Source organism: Dama dama, chromosome 24 (assembly GCF_033118175.1).
Source record: "Dama dama isolate Ldn47 chromosome 24, ASM3311817v1, whole genome shotgun sequence".
Classification (NCBI taxonomy): domain Eukaryota; kingdom Metazoa; phylum Chordata; class Mammalia; order Artiodactyla; family Cervidae; genus Dama; species Dama dama.
Genome location: NC_083704.1, coordinates 23,367,964 through 23,380,901, shown reverse-complemented (window position 1 = coordinate 23,380,901; position 12,938 = coordinate 23,367,964). Strand labels below are relative to the sequence as shown.

At 48.2% G+C, this 12,938-nt stretch overlaps 1 protein-coding gene across 1 annotated transcript in view; it reads left to right on the top strand.

The window, feature by feature from the left end:
- Window positions 1-12,938, top strand: part of LMCD1 (LIM and cysteine rich domains 1) — a 56,368-nt gene that overhangs the window by 26,946 nt on the left and 16,484 nt on the right. Inside the window, exons 2-3 of the mRNA XM_061128040.1 lie at window positions 1,239-1,327; window positions 8,193-8,448. Coding sequence (XP_060984023.1) covers window positions 1,239-1,327; window positions 8,193-8,448 — 345 coding nt within the window. The remainder of the gene's footprint in view (window positions 1-1,238; window positions 1,328-8,192; window positions 8,449-12,938) is intronic.

The window sequence follows — 12,938 nt, the reverse complement described above, 5'->3', positions numbered from 1 at the left end:
TAAAGTCTACGTGCAAAATAATAGCAGCTACCATCTGTAGTGCCTAAGGTGTCTGGGCACATCACATGCATTATCTCTGTTCCCATTTGACAGGTAAGGAAACTGAGGCTTAGTTTGCCCAAGGTCACGCAGCTGCTAAATCATGAAGCTGAGTTTGAAATCCAGGTCTCTCGGGCTCCAAAGTCCTTGTGTTTCTACCACACAATAGACAGCTGCCCTTGCCTCAAACTTACCCCTTCCAGGAAGTGTGTGTTTCTTCACCTCCCACTAGACTGTGTGTTCCTCCAGGGCACCCCAAGTCTCACAGAGTATCCCTGTGCCTGGCACATAGCAGATGCTAAATAAATGCTTAAATGAATCAACAGTTTGTGGAGTGAGAAGCTTATCCCTTTATCTTACTGGTTGATGGAGCAATGCTTCTATAAAATCCTAGTACACGTGGTACCCACCCCCAAGTCAGCCCCCATCCCCAGCAGAGAATCAAGTCAGTTTCTCAGCTGGCAGATCCATTTGCTAACCCACTGCTTCTCCAAGTTTCATGTCCTATGAACCTCCTGGAAATTTCCTTCAAATACAGATTCTGATTCAAAAGGACTGAGACCCTCAGAGGTGGGGCATTTCCTGCAAGCTTCTGGTGATGCAGCTGGTTTGAAGATCCCATTTTGGAGTCTAAATGCATCAGCCAACAGCAGTCAATGCACTTTGGTTACCTTTGGCTGATGATGAACAATAAAACCTGTCTCCCGCTTTGTTCTCTTCCCAAAGGATGACCAGATTTCAAATGCTTCTGACTGTCCATGATTAAGCAAAATATTTAAGTTATGCTTTGAGCTATAAACATTTGGCAGCTTGAACATTTGTTTGTGCCTGTAGCTTTGGTTTAATCACACCCTATCAATAAATCACAAATAAATGAGAGAGAAGAAACACTCGCTGGAAGATTCCATTCCAGTGACAAGTGGATCATGGGAGTGGGTGAGGGTGGGAGAAAGAAGCCGATGAACCCCCAGTTCATTTTTATGGGAAAGGCTCCACCCTTCCACACCTGCCTACCCTGTGGCCACTTTCCCGGCTGGTCTCCTCTGTTCCTGGTAAACAGTAAAGCCATGGCTTATTCATCTGGAGCCCTTTGAACCCCACACAATCGCTTTACCAGCATGCCAAGTCTTTAGAGGTCAAGCATCTCCGGTCCAAGACGTTTGGAAGGAAAACACCCTCTTTTCTGTCTCCTTTTCCAGATGTCGCTGGGCCAGCAGCAGTCAGCAAGAGGTGTGCCTTGTCTGAGATGCAAGGGGACGTGTTCGGGCTTCGAGCCACATTCATGGAGGTAACGGAGTTTGTCAGGAGACGCTCTGCCTGCCTTCATTTCTTGGCTGTCCTTTCTGGGAACCCTGGGACTGCTTAGGGTGCATGGGTTGTTGGCTGACTGGCTTGGGAGTGAACGCATTCTTGCTTGGCTTAATTCAGAAATGACAGAAAAGCCCTTGAGGAGCCAAGATGAAGAAGGAGTTCAGGCTTTGTAAACCATTTCCAGGTGGAGGCAAGGATGCTTGGGGAAGTGGTGGGCAGTTGTTAGCTGCTGCCTGGTTCACGCTGGGTAGACCCATCTGTCCTCGGGTTTGGTGCATGGGCTTCATCCTCCCCTCCTGCACCATCAGCCCCCCAGGATTCTGATCTCAAAGTGCCCCGAGGACCTAAACAAAAGTCCCCGTGTTTGCAGCACTTGAAAACCAGGACCTGGTATTCACATCCATGCGGGAGGGTGGTGAGATCTAGCTTGGATTTGGATTCACAGCATTGTTCTTCTTTTGGGTGTTTTTTTCCACTGAGGACTCAAAACAGGAGGTATTGCTGCCATTCTGCACAAGCCTCAGGCACTGTTCACATCAGCCTCTGTGTAGCCGGCACCCCCTGGAGGTGTGCAGGGCACAGCCCGAGGGGGCCGTCCCCCCAGCCCTGGGAGAGAGAGGCTAAACCCTGTAGGGCATGACAGCTCAAAAGGAGCTTTTGTCTCCACTGCCAGAGGGTGGCCTTAGGCACTCAGAGAGGGAACCCATCTCAGGAGGTGTTTGTCTCAGAGAAGTTGATTTCCACTGTGAGATGGCAGTAACAAAAATATACACTGAGCTGAGCTAAATCTCTTCTACTTGAATGTTGAGATAACCCTGAGTAGGAGGTGTTAGTATGTCCATTTTACAGATCAGGAAACTGAGGGTGGGTAATAAGGGCCTGGCGACTATAGAGCAGACTTCAAACTCAGGTCTGTGAGGAAAGCCCCATGCCATGCTGCCAGCCATTCTGCACAGGGTCCTGACATCCAAGATTGTTCCCTGACTCTACTCCCAGACACTCCCCACTTCAGAGGAGCTCATATGGGCTTTCAGTTGCCAGGGACCGTCAAGGTCATCCAATCCTGACTCCCATCCCCTGCACCAATTCCCCCCACAGCTAGGATGTCCTCTCCCCACACATCTGTTTTGGCCATGTGAGCTCTTTCTGGCCTTGAAGAGGGTCTGCCTGCCCATTGTCTTGCCCCACCGGTCCTGAGGCTGTCATCAGGGTGTCAGAGGACGAGGTTGGCTCCTCACCAGTTCTTCCTGAAGACAAGAGATGGGGCCTCCCTTTCAGAGTTCTTGGGCCCAGGGGATAGTGTTCCCTAAATGCACATGGAGTCAGTGCTGCAGTGTATCCCTTCTCTCAAGGTGCACAGGCCCACGCTGCCTGTTGTCGGGCATCTGAGAATGGGTGTTTGGTATATTCTCTCTGGTTCCCTAGTTGTTTATAGCAGGAGGGCAGTTCTGGACACTGTTCTGCTTGGCTAGGAGCAGAAGCCTCTCAGCATCATTTCCATCCTGACATTTTCTCATCATCCTACCAGTTCCCAGAACATCCAGTGAATTTTAACTGAGAAATACAGACTTCAGCCTGTAGGTCCTGCCTATCCAGGACACAAGCCACATGGCCTCCCATCACAGCTATTTGACTTGGCCCTGGAGACAATCTGTCATGAATGAATGTCACTGTGTTCCAGTAAATCTTTATTGAGGGCCACTGAAATTCAACTTTCTCACCATGTTCCTGTGTCCCCAGATAATCACCTTCTTCCAAATCTTTTTCAACCATATAAAAACTGTTCATAGGCCATATGAAAGGAGGTGATGGACTGGATTTGGCCAGTGGGCTATACTTTGCCAACCCCTGATGTAGAAAAAGCCTGATTTTACAGGTAAGAAACTTGACAGGAGCCTGTGGTAGGCTAGTGTTCAGGCTGAGATTATATCCCGGTGTCATGCCTCTTCCACAATTCCAAGTTGCCTGTGACAGACTGAAGAAATGCCCACTGTGACACTGCTGAGGATCTCTCTAGTTGCGTGTATGTCCTCTGCAGTCTGGGTGCCTGGAAAGAGCAGGAATGGGACCAAGGTGGTGTCTTCCTCATCTATAAAGTACCAGAAACGAGTCTGGCAACAAAAACAGCACAAATAAAGGAGAAATAATGTTGAAAGTGAAAGAGGAGAATGAAAAAGTTGGCTTAAAGCTCAACATTCAGAAAACTAAGATCATGGCATCTGGTCCTATCACTTCATGGCAAACAGATGGGGAAACAGTGGAAACAGTGTCAGACTTTATTCTCTTGGGCTCCAAAATCACTGCAGATGGTGATTGCAGCCATGAAATTAAAAGACACTTACTCCTTGGAAGGAAAGTTATGACCAACCTAGGGAGCATATTAAAAAGCAGAGACATTACTTTGCCAACAAAGGTCCATCTAGTCAAGGCTATGGTTTTTCCAGTAGTCATGTATGGATGTGAGAGTTGGGCTGTGAAGAAAGCTGAGCGCTGAAGAATTGATGCTTTGAACCGTGGTATTGGAGAAGACTCTTGAGAGTCCCTTGGACTGCAAGGAGATCCAACCAGTCCATCCTAAAGGAGATCAGTCCTGGGTATTCATTCAAAGGACTGATGCTGAAGCTGAAACTCCAATACTTTGGCCACCTCATGAGAAGAGTTGACTCATTGGAAAAGACCCTGATGCTGGGAGGGACTGGAGGCAGGAGGAGAAGGGGATGACAGAGGATGAGATGGTTGGATGGCATCACCAACTCAATGGACATGAATTTGGGTAAACTCCAGGAGTTGGTGATGGACAGGGAGGCCTGGCATGCTGCGGTTCATGGGGTTGCAGAGTCGGACATGACTGAGCGACTGAACTGAACTGAACTGAATGTTGACACAATCAAAGGACATCTCATATTTCTCAGCATTTTCTGTTTCAAAGTGCTCTCCATCCCAACACCTCTCATAGCATCCTGAGCATCTACGTGAACCAAAACTGCCAAAGGGCAGCTTCTTCCCCCAGATCCGAGTACAGAAGGTTTGTGGATGTCAGTGGACCCCATGGGACTCTGGGCTTCCCTTCCCTCCCCTTCCTCCTCTCTCCACTTCTGGCTCTGCTGCTGCCTCAGCCCCATAAACCAAAAGTGCCCTCACCAGTCTCCTTAAAGAAGTAGTCTCCTCCACTCCTGGTCATAGAGAACATTATTGGTCATGAATGTGCATGTGTGCTCAGTCGCTCGTCATGTTCGAGTCTTTATGACCCTGTGGACTGCAGCCCACCAGGCTCCTCTGCTCATGGGATTTCCCAGGCAGGAATACTGGAGTGCGTTGCCATTTCCTTCTCCAGGGGATTTTCCAGACTCAGGTATCAAACCCACGTCTCCTGCATCACTTGCATTGGCAGGTGGATTCTTTACCACTGAGCCACCTGAGAAGCCCATTGGTCATGAATAAAATGCCCCAGTTGCATAAAACAAGCAACCCCTTCTCATGAGAAGGAAAAGACAAGCCTTCTTGCATTTGCTGCCTACCATCTTTAGGGTGCTAATTCATCTTTAGAGATAATTTCCCTGAAGTTATCTTTGAGCGTGTTGATTTTAAGATGTCCCAAATGACATGCAAAATGCCAGGCTGAATGAAGCACAAGCTGGAATCAAGATTTCCAGGAGAAATATCAATAACCTCAGATATGCAAATGGCACCACTCTTATGGTAGAAAGTGAAGAGGAACTAAAGAACCTCTTGATAAAAGTGAAAAAGGACAGTGAAAAAGCTGGCTTAAAACTCAACATTCAAAAAACTAGATCATGGCATCCGGTCCCATCACTTCATGGCAAATAGATGAGCAAACAATGGAAACAGTGACAGACTTTATTTTCATGGGCTCCAAAATCACTGCAGATGGTGACTGCAGTCATGAAATTAAAAGACACTGGCTCCTTGGAAGAAAAGCTATGGCAAACCTAGACAGCATATTAAAAAGCAGAGACATTACTTTGCTAACAAAGAGCCGTATAGTCAAAGCTATGGATTTTTTCAGTATGGATGTGAGAGTTGGACCTTAAAGAAAGCTAAGCGTCAAAGATTTGTTGCTTTTGAACTGTGGTGTTGGAGAAGACCCTTGAGAGTCCATTGGACTGCAAGGAGATCAAACCAGTCCATCCTAAAGGAAATCAGTCCTGAATATTCATTGGAAGGACTGATGCTGAAGGCAAAACTCCAGTACTTTGGCCACCTGATGCGAAGAGCCAACTCACTGGAAAAGACACTGATGCTGGGAAAGACTGAAGGCAGGAGGAGAAGAGGATGACAGAGGATGAGATGGTTGGATGGCATCACTGACTCAATGGACACAAGTTTGAGCAAGCTCCAGGAGTTGGTGATGGACAGGGAGGCCTGGCTTGCCGCAGTCCATGGGGTCACAAAGAGTTGGACACGACTGAGTGACTGAACTGAACTGACTGAAATGGCAGCCCGCTGAATGCAAGCTGGAAGCTTCTCCTCAAACAATGCTTAAAAGGCTGTCTTCTCCTGAACACCACAGTGCACACCATGTGTTAAAAACAAGAAGCAAGCCTTACACTGAAGAAATGTGTTTAACCTTCTATAGCCCATTGTCCTCCAAACTTATCACCAATGAGCACTTTTCCACGTGCGACATCCTGACTTCCCGGGGGAACTGGTCCAGGCAGCAGAACCACCCCAAAGTATATGCAACTCTCATGGCCCAACCTGATTCTACCTTACGTTACAGTTTCCACCCGATCTGCTCTCTCTTTCCCATCCCCACTGCAGTCTCCCTGAAGGCTGCAGCAGGGCCTCCTTCTCTTCATATCAGGCTAGGATTTCTCCACCTCAGCACTGCCAACAATAGGGGCTGGATGGTTGTCTGCTGTGGAGGGGGCTGTCCTGTGTAAGATGTTTAGCAGTAACCCTGGCCTCTACCCAGACACCAGAGCACCCCATTGGGATGATCAAAAATGTCTCCATGGTTTAATCGCTGAGGCATGTCCGACTCTTCCCACCCCATGGACTGTGGCCTGCCAGGCTCCTCTGTCCACGGGATTCTCCAGGGCAAGAATACTGGAATAGGTTGCCATTTCCTTCTCCAGAATGTCTCCATGCTCAGCCATAAAAAAGAACAAAATAATGCCATCTGCAGTAACACGGATGCACCTAGAGAGCGTCGTACTGAATGAAGGAAACCAGACAAAGACAAATATCATATGATGTTGCTTATATGCGGAACCTAAAGAAGAAGGTACAAATGAACTTGTTTACAAAACAGAAATAGAGTCACAAATGTAGAAGACAAACTATGGTTCCCTGGGGATAAGGTTGGGGGAGGGACAAATTGGAATACTAGGACTGAGATATACACATTATGATATATAAAATAGACAGCTAATAAGAACCTGCTGTATAGCATAGGGAACTCTACTCAATACTCTGTAATGGCCTGTATGGGAAAAGAATCTAAAAGGATCTTTAGAAAAAAAAAGAGTGGATATATGCCCATCCATATGTATAACTGATTCACTTTGCAGTACAGCAGAAACACAACAGTGTAAATTAACTATACCAGTAATTAAAAAAAAAAAAAAAAAAAACAAGTGTCTCCAGATATTTTCAAACGCCCCCTGGGGACGATTCTGACCCTGGTTGTGAACCACTGATGTAGAGCATCAAGGTAAGCCTCCCATAGCCCCACAATCGAAATTTGTGCTAAACGATTAAATGCATCAATCTCCTGAGTTTCGAAGAGAAAAGGAGGCTTCCTCCGAGCAGGCCTGGCTGTGAAGCGCTCAGGCAACTGCCCTGACATCTCCCCACTGAGGCCTGCCCCGTCCCACTGTAGGTCGTGAGGCAGCTCACTTGACCTTACAAACTCTACATTGCGTGTGTTCCAGCATCTGAGATGCAGCCTGCCTACGGAGACCCAGCCAGGAAGGGAGGGGAGCACTCTTCCTCTCACTCTGGGAACTCTGGATAGCTAAACCTTAACAGCATGACACAAAGCCGCCAACTGCTTTTGTTTTTAACTGTCAGAGGGAAGCATCGGGCTTTCAAGTCAGCCTATGAAGCCTCCCCAGGACGCTTTTCCTTCTTCCAGCCCCAAGACAAAGCCTTGCCAATGGATGTCAAACTCTCCAGCCTGAGGGGTTTAAGCTCATCCTCTTTCCGCCCCCAGTCCTGTCCACCAGTTTCTTGAAGAAAATTTCCAGCTGTATTTTAACTTCAGGATGAGTGCTAAAGTGTTTACAAATTGCTGAAGCTCTGAGACTCATGAATCTTGGGAGACAATTTCAATAATTCTTTACAGCAAGAATCAGCAGACTTTTTAAAATAAAGGGCCAGATAACAGATATTTTAGGCTCTGCAGGCCTCGTGATCTCTTTTGTAATTACTCACTTGCTGTTGCCACCCAAATGCAGCCACAGACCACAGTAAATGAATGGGCATGGCTGTGTTCCAATAAAACTTTATTTACAGAAGCAAGTTGTGGGCCAGGTTCAGCCCACAGGCTGTGAAGATCCCTGACCTAGAACGTCTCCAAGATGAACCAGGCTTTGCCACCCCAATGCGGTGGAAAATTTTCTCAAGAGAAAAATTGTGCTGTTCTTTTTACCAACAAAAGTCATACCAAATTCCCCAGAGACAGATTGATAGGAAGACACTGAGGTTCTGATTCCAAAGGCCTTTTGGTCTCCGGTTACCATTTGTCTGCTGCTAACCTTTTCAAGTTACTAAAGTTAAACTTTGAGCTTGCTTTCCAAAGCGTAGATGCTGCCAGCGGGAGACTCTGCCTCTCTTTTCTGGAGGTTGATCTCACTTGTCCCCATCCCACCCCTCAGGAAAATATGCAGGTCATGCAAATGCAGCCAAGAGGACCACTGCTTGAGCTCTGACCTGGAAGATGATCGGAAAATTGGCCGCTTGCTGATGGACTCCAAGTATTCCACGCTCACAGCCCGGGTGAAAGGTGGGGACGGCATCCGGATTTACAAGAGGAACCGGATGATCATGACCAACCCCATTGCCACAGGGAAAGATCCCACCTTTGACACCATCACCTACGAGTGGGCTCCCCCTGGAGTCACCCAGAAACTGGTAAGACAGCTTCCTGCAACCACGTGGTTATTTCCCTTCTTTTGTAAATAGGAGTCATGCCATGGGTTCCTGAATGTCAAAGACAAGGGAACATAGGTGCAAGGTTATAAGAATGGTGTGAATAGCTATGGTTTCATAGCTGCTCCTACCTCCGGGATCTTGAAGTGAAAACTATCTGGGCCTCATTTTTCCTCATCCATGAAATGGGTAGAGGTGTTCATGTGAATTCCAGCTGCAGTACACAGTTGCTTATGGTTCCCTTTGGGCTCTCTGCTTCTGAATAGAGGATGCTTTATCCTTCAGAATTCTCAGAGTGCTTTTCTTCATCCACAAGTTGTTCATTTTCCCTCAAAGTGGCCTGGGATGTGCCTTTTGCAAGCCTGGGGGAGAACACAGGAACACTCCTCTCTTCTCCCTAACTCTTGGGCTTAGAAGGGAGTTATGCCAGTTTACTTTACATAACTCTGGGGAAACGGCACCCAGAGAAGGACAAGGCCTAAAGAGAGCAGGTGACTTGCACAAGTCACCCCCCTTCAGCTTCCAACTAAAAGGACCCAAGGAAAGTCCCCATGAACAGGCCTCACCCCAGACAATTAAGTTGGGAAGCTCCAGACAGCAGGGTCAGAATCATCAGACATGAGAATTTAAATGAAGCCCCAGGTAATATCCCATGCAGGTCCCCTCAAGACCCAGAGCAGTGGACTAGTGCCCCTCAAATTTTCACAAGTGTAGAAACCATCTGGAGAGCTCGCAGAAACACATCCAGCAGGCTCAGGGCTGGCGTGCCAAGCTCCCAGGTCATGCTGAGGCTGCCAGCTCCTAGACCGCACCTGAAGTAGCAAGGACCTGGGTGATTCCTACAGGTTAATGAGATTTTAAAAAGCCCTGCAATGTTAGCAATGCGGACCTGCCATTGAATCCCATCCCTCGTGGGAGAAGAGAAGTGCCTTTCCAGTCCTGTGTGGCCCTGACCCTGCAGCCTCCTCCCGCAGCTCCTGCCATTCCCCCTCACTCAGTACCGGGCAATACGCTGACCTTCTGCCTTCCTGCCCTGGACCACTCTAGGCTCTTGCCCTCCTCAGGGTTTGCACATGCTCTTTCCTCTACTTGAAACATCCTCCCCTGGCTCTCTGTATAGCTGGGTCCTTCTGACAATCAAGTCTCAGACAGGCCCCACCACACTACCCCATCTGCAGTTGATGTCACTCATCCCACTATATATTTTTCTCTCTCTCTCTCCATTCTCCATGGTCTCCTTAGAAGCTCTTTTTTTTAATTTATTTTTTATTGAAGGATAATTGCTTTACAGAATTTTGCTGTTTTCTGTCAAACCTCAACATGAATCAGCCATAGGTATGTCCTTAGAAGCTCTTATTTCAAGCTGCCCTTGTCTCATGCAAGCCTATGCTTCATTATCACCCAGAGCATGCATGCACACGTCCTGTGCATCCTTCGCCTCACACCATGCAGAGCGTGCAGCAGGCTTGATGAGTATTTGTGCCCACGTGACCTCCCAGCCAATGATACACCATGTGTGGTCAGTGAGGGGGCTGGACCTGCTCCGTAAAAATCCTTGGACTGGCCCACAAACAGAAGCGCAGGAATTGAGAATACGTATCGGGAAGCCTCTGTGGCAACTGACATCCAAGTGCGTGATGGCCAAAGTTCTCATGTGCACAGCCTCCTGTGGCCCGAGAACTGTCTCATCAGGCACAGTGAGCCCACAGATCATCCTGCAATCCAAACCACCCAACAGAACCCCCAAACAAACCTTGATTCTTTACCATAGAAGGTTCAAGCCTGGAGTTTGTGGGGGCTGGGGGAGGGCAGAAATGTAGATAAAGCAAAGCTTTGTCTATAAAGCAAAGCTTCTAGATAAAGCAAAGAGAGACAAAGTTTTTTGTTTTGTTTGTTTTTTAAGCTTTGCTTTTTGAGAAGCATACTTTCAAAGAACACTTCAGCATGCATGAGGTGCCTGAGCTTAGCCACCCGGTGAGGTAGGGGGTAGTTGACATGTGAGGGGACACAGAATGGTTAACCGCCCTTTGCCAGCATGAGGGGATAGGTGGGGGCAGGTCAGGGGCCACGGAGGGAGGCCTTGAACAGCAGCAGTGCTGGGTTCTGGTGGTTCCGAACACAGGTCTGCCTCCAGCACCTGGGCCCGGGTGAGCCATCACTGGGTCTCCAAGATGTTAGTGGAAACTAAAGCAAGCTCATAAAAGAGCCGGCTGTGGGCGACAGGAACTGGCTGGTGAAAACCTCAAACGGCTCGGCCCCAGCCTAATCAGAGGAAGGCATCGCCGGGCCGTGATTAATGGCGGCTCATAAAACCGCACGGGATAAAGGCCCTTCTGTCTGCCCTGCGTCTGGCCCGCCTGAGCAAGTCGCATTTCTGAGATTGGATGACTCTCCTCCCACTCACCCTTCCGACTTTTCCTTAAGTTACCAAGTGATCGGGACTGACTGCATTTTGGAAATGGACTGAATCTTGCTCTTTATCACCCTTCCCAACCAGAATAAAAACCAGAGAAATGCTTGAGCTTTTAAAGACTAAAGTCATGATAAACCTCATTGCTGGTATTTATTGAGTACATATGCTAAGAGATAGACATGCGCAGGAAGTGCTAGCTGCTCAGTTGTGTCTGACTCTTTGCAACCCCACGGACTGCGGCCTGCCAGGCTCCTCTGTCCACGATATTTCCCAGGCAAGAATGCTGAAGTGGGTTGCCATTTCCTACTCCAGGGGATCTTCCCAACCCAGGGATAGAAGAACCCAGGTCTCCAGCATTGGCAGGTGGATTCTTTGCCATCTGAGCCATGGTGGGGTGGGGGTACTGCTCCCATTTTACGGAGGAGCCAACAGAGGCCGGGGAGGAGTCCATGCAGGACCGGCACTCTCACGTGCCACTGTCTACCCCCGGCCCGTGGCAGACACTACTGATCAGTCTCCCACTGATCAGTCTCCCACTGAGCCCTATTGGACCTCAGAATCCTTCTCAACACAGCACTCTAGGCTGCCAGGACTGACCAGGACTCATATGAAATGTGAAGCCCATTTACTGTCCTTGTCTGACAGCTGGAGAAGATCAGGAAAAGCAAAATTGGGACTGGGTCTTCTGACTGCAGAGTCCGTGTGTGTCCTACTGCCCAGCCCTAGGAAAGAGCACCTTTCTCCTCCACTTTTCTCTCTGCTCTTTTGATTTCTCTCCTGGAAAAGCCTGATTCTGGGAACATCTTCCCCATGAATTCTCCACTAGACAGCAAAGCACCAAATGATTCAGAAAGGTCGTCCAGTCTTAAACCAGAGATTGGTTTAGGACCTAAAGCAGTCTTCCCAACTGATCTGAGAAAAGGCCTCTCGCTAAAGGTTTTGGGAACGTGACCTTGATTGGCTTCCTAAAGAGATCGCTGATTCTGACCCAATCTCTCTTTCCATCGCCCCCTTCCCAAGTCCGTGCCAATTGATAGCAGCTGTCTGAGAGCTATGCTGAGGTGGGTTCTGAGACCCTCATTGGGGTTGATTATTAATGTCTGCCATGTATGAGTGAGTAGGGAGTGGTAGCATGGGTCTCAAGCCAGCCAGGATCATGAAACACACACCAGCAGCAACCAGATGCTGGGGCCTTGTCAGTGCAAAGGCAGAGAGCTGGTACCCAGCTGGGGCTTTAAGCTGCAACAGGAAAAGTAGGTCTCTGTCTCCAGGACACCAGCCAGGCACCCCCTAGCTCTGCAGGTCACACAAATGGTCTCGAACACAGGGTTGACTTATAAAGTCAAACAGGGAGGGGTGCAGGCCCTAGAAGGTGGGAGCCGCACACAGATCCAGGGCCTGGGCGTCCTGGCACCCAGGCAGTGCTTCCACAGAAGGCAGCAGCCACGGGGCATGGGCATCATCAGGTTATCCGGTGGGAGGGTTAGGGTCAGGGTTGGGCACAGAGGTGGAGACCGGTAGTAGGGGATAAACAATTTGCGTTTCACACTTTCTCATGCTGTGTGGCCTTGACCTTTATCTCCCCATACCTGGGACCCACCCAAGTGTAAGATTTCTACTCATTTTAAAGAAAAGCAAGCCAGCAAACTAATGAAAGGCCAATCGGACAGTTATCCATGGCCATATTTATATTCAGATGGTCTACCATCTATCCCAGCCCTATCAGTGTGGAAATGGTATTGACCTGAGACCTTGTCGATTCTACTAGTAGAAGGGGCCTTTGCATATTTTAAAATTAATAAACCATGAAATGCCTTCTGCCTACAAGGATTTAATTATACTTTGCTAAGAAAAGCGATTTTAAATGAGATTTTTTTTTTTAATGAGAAGCATTGCCATGAGGTAAATGAGGTAAAAATCTTCAGTTTGTAAGGAAACAAAATCCATGTTGCAGAGCCAGCAGATCTAAAATGAAAGTCTACTGAAATTATCCCATTCTCATCAAGCATGTGAAGCTGTGGTTACGACGGGGGAGAGTGCAAGCTTGTTCAGGCCTCTC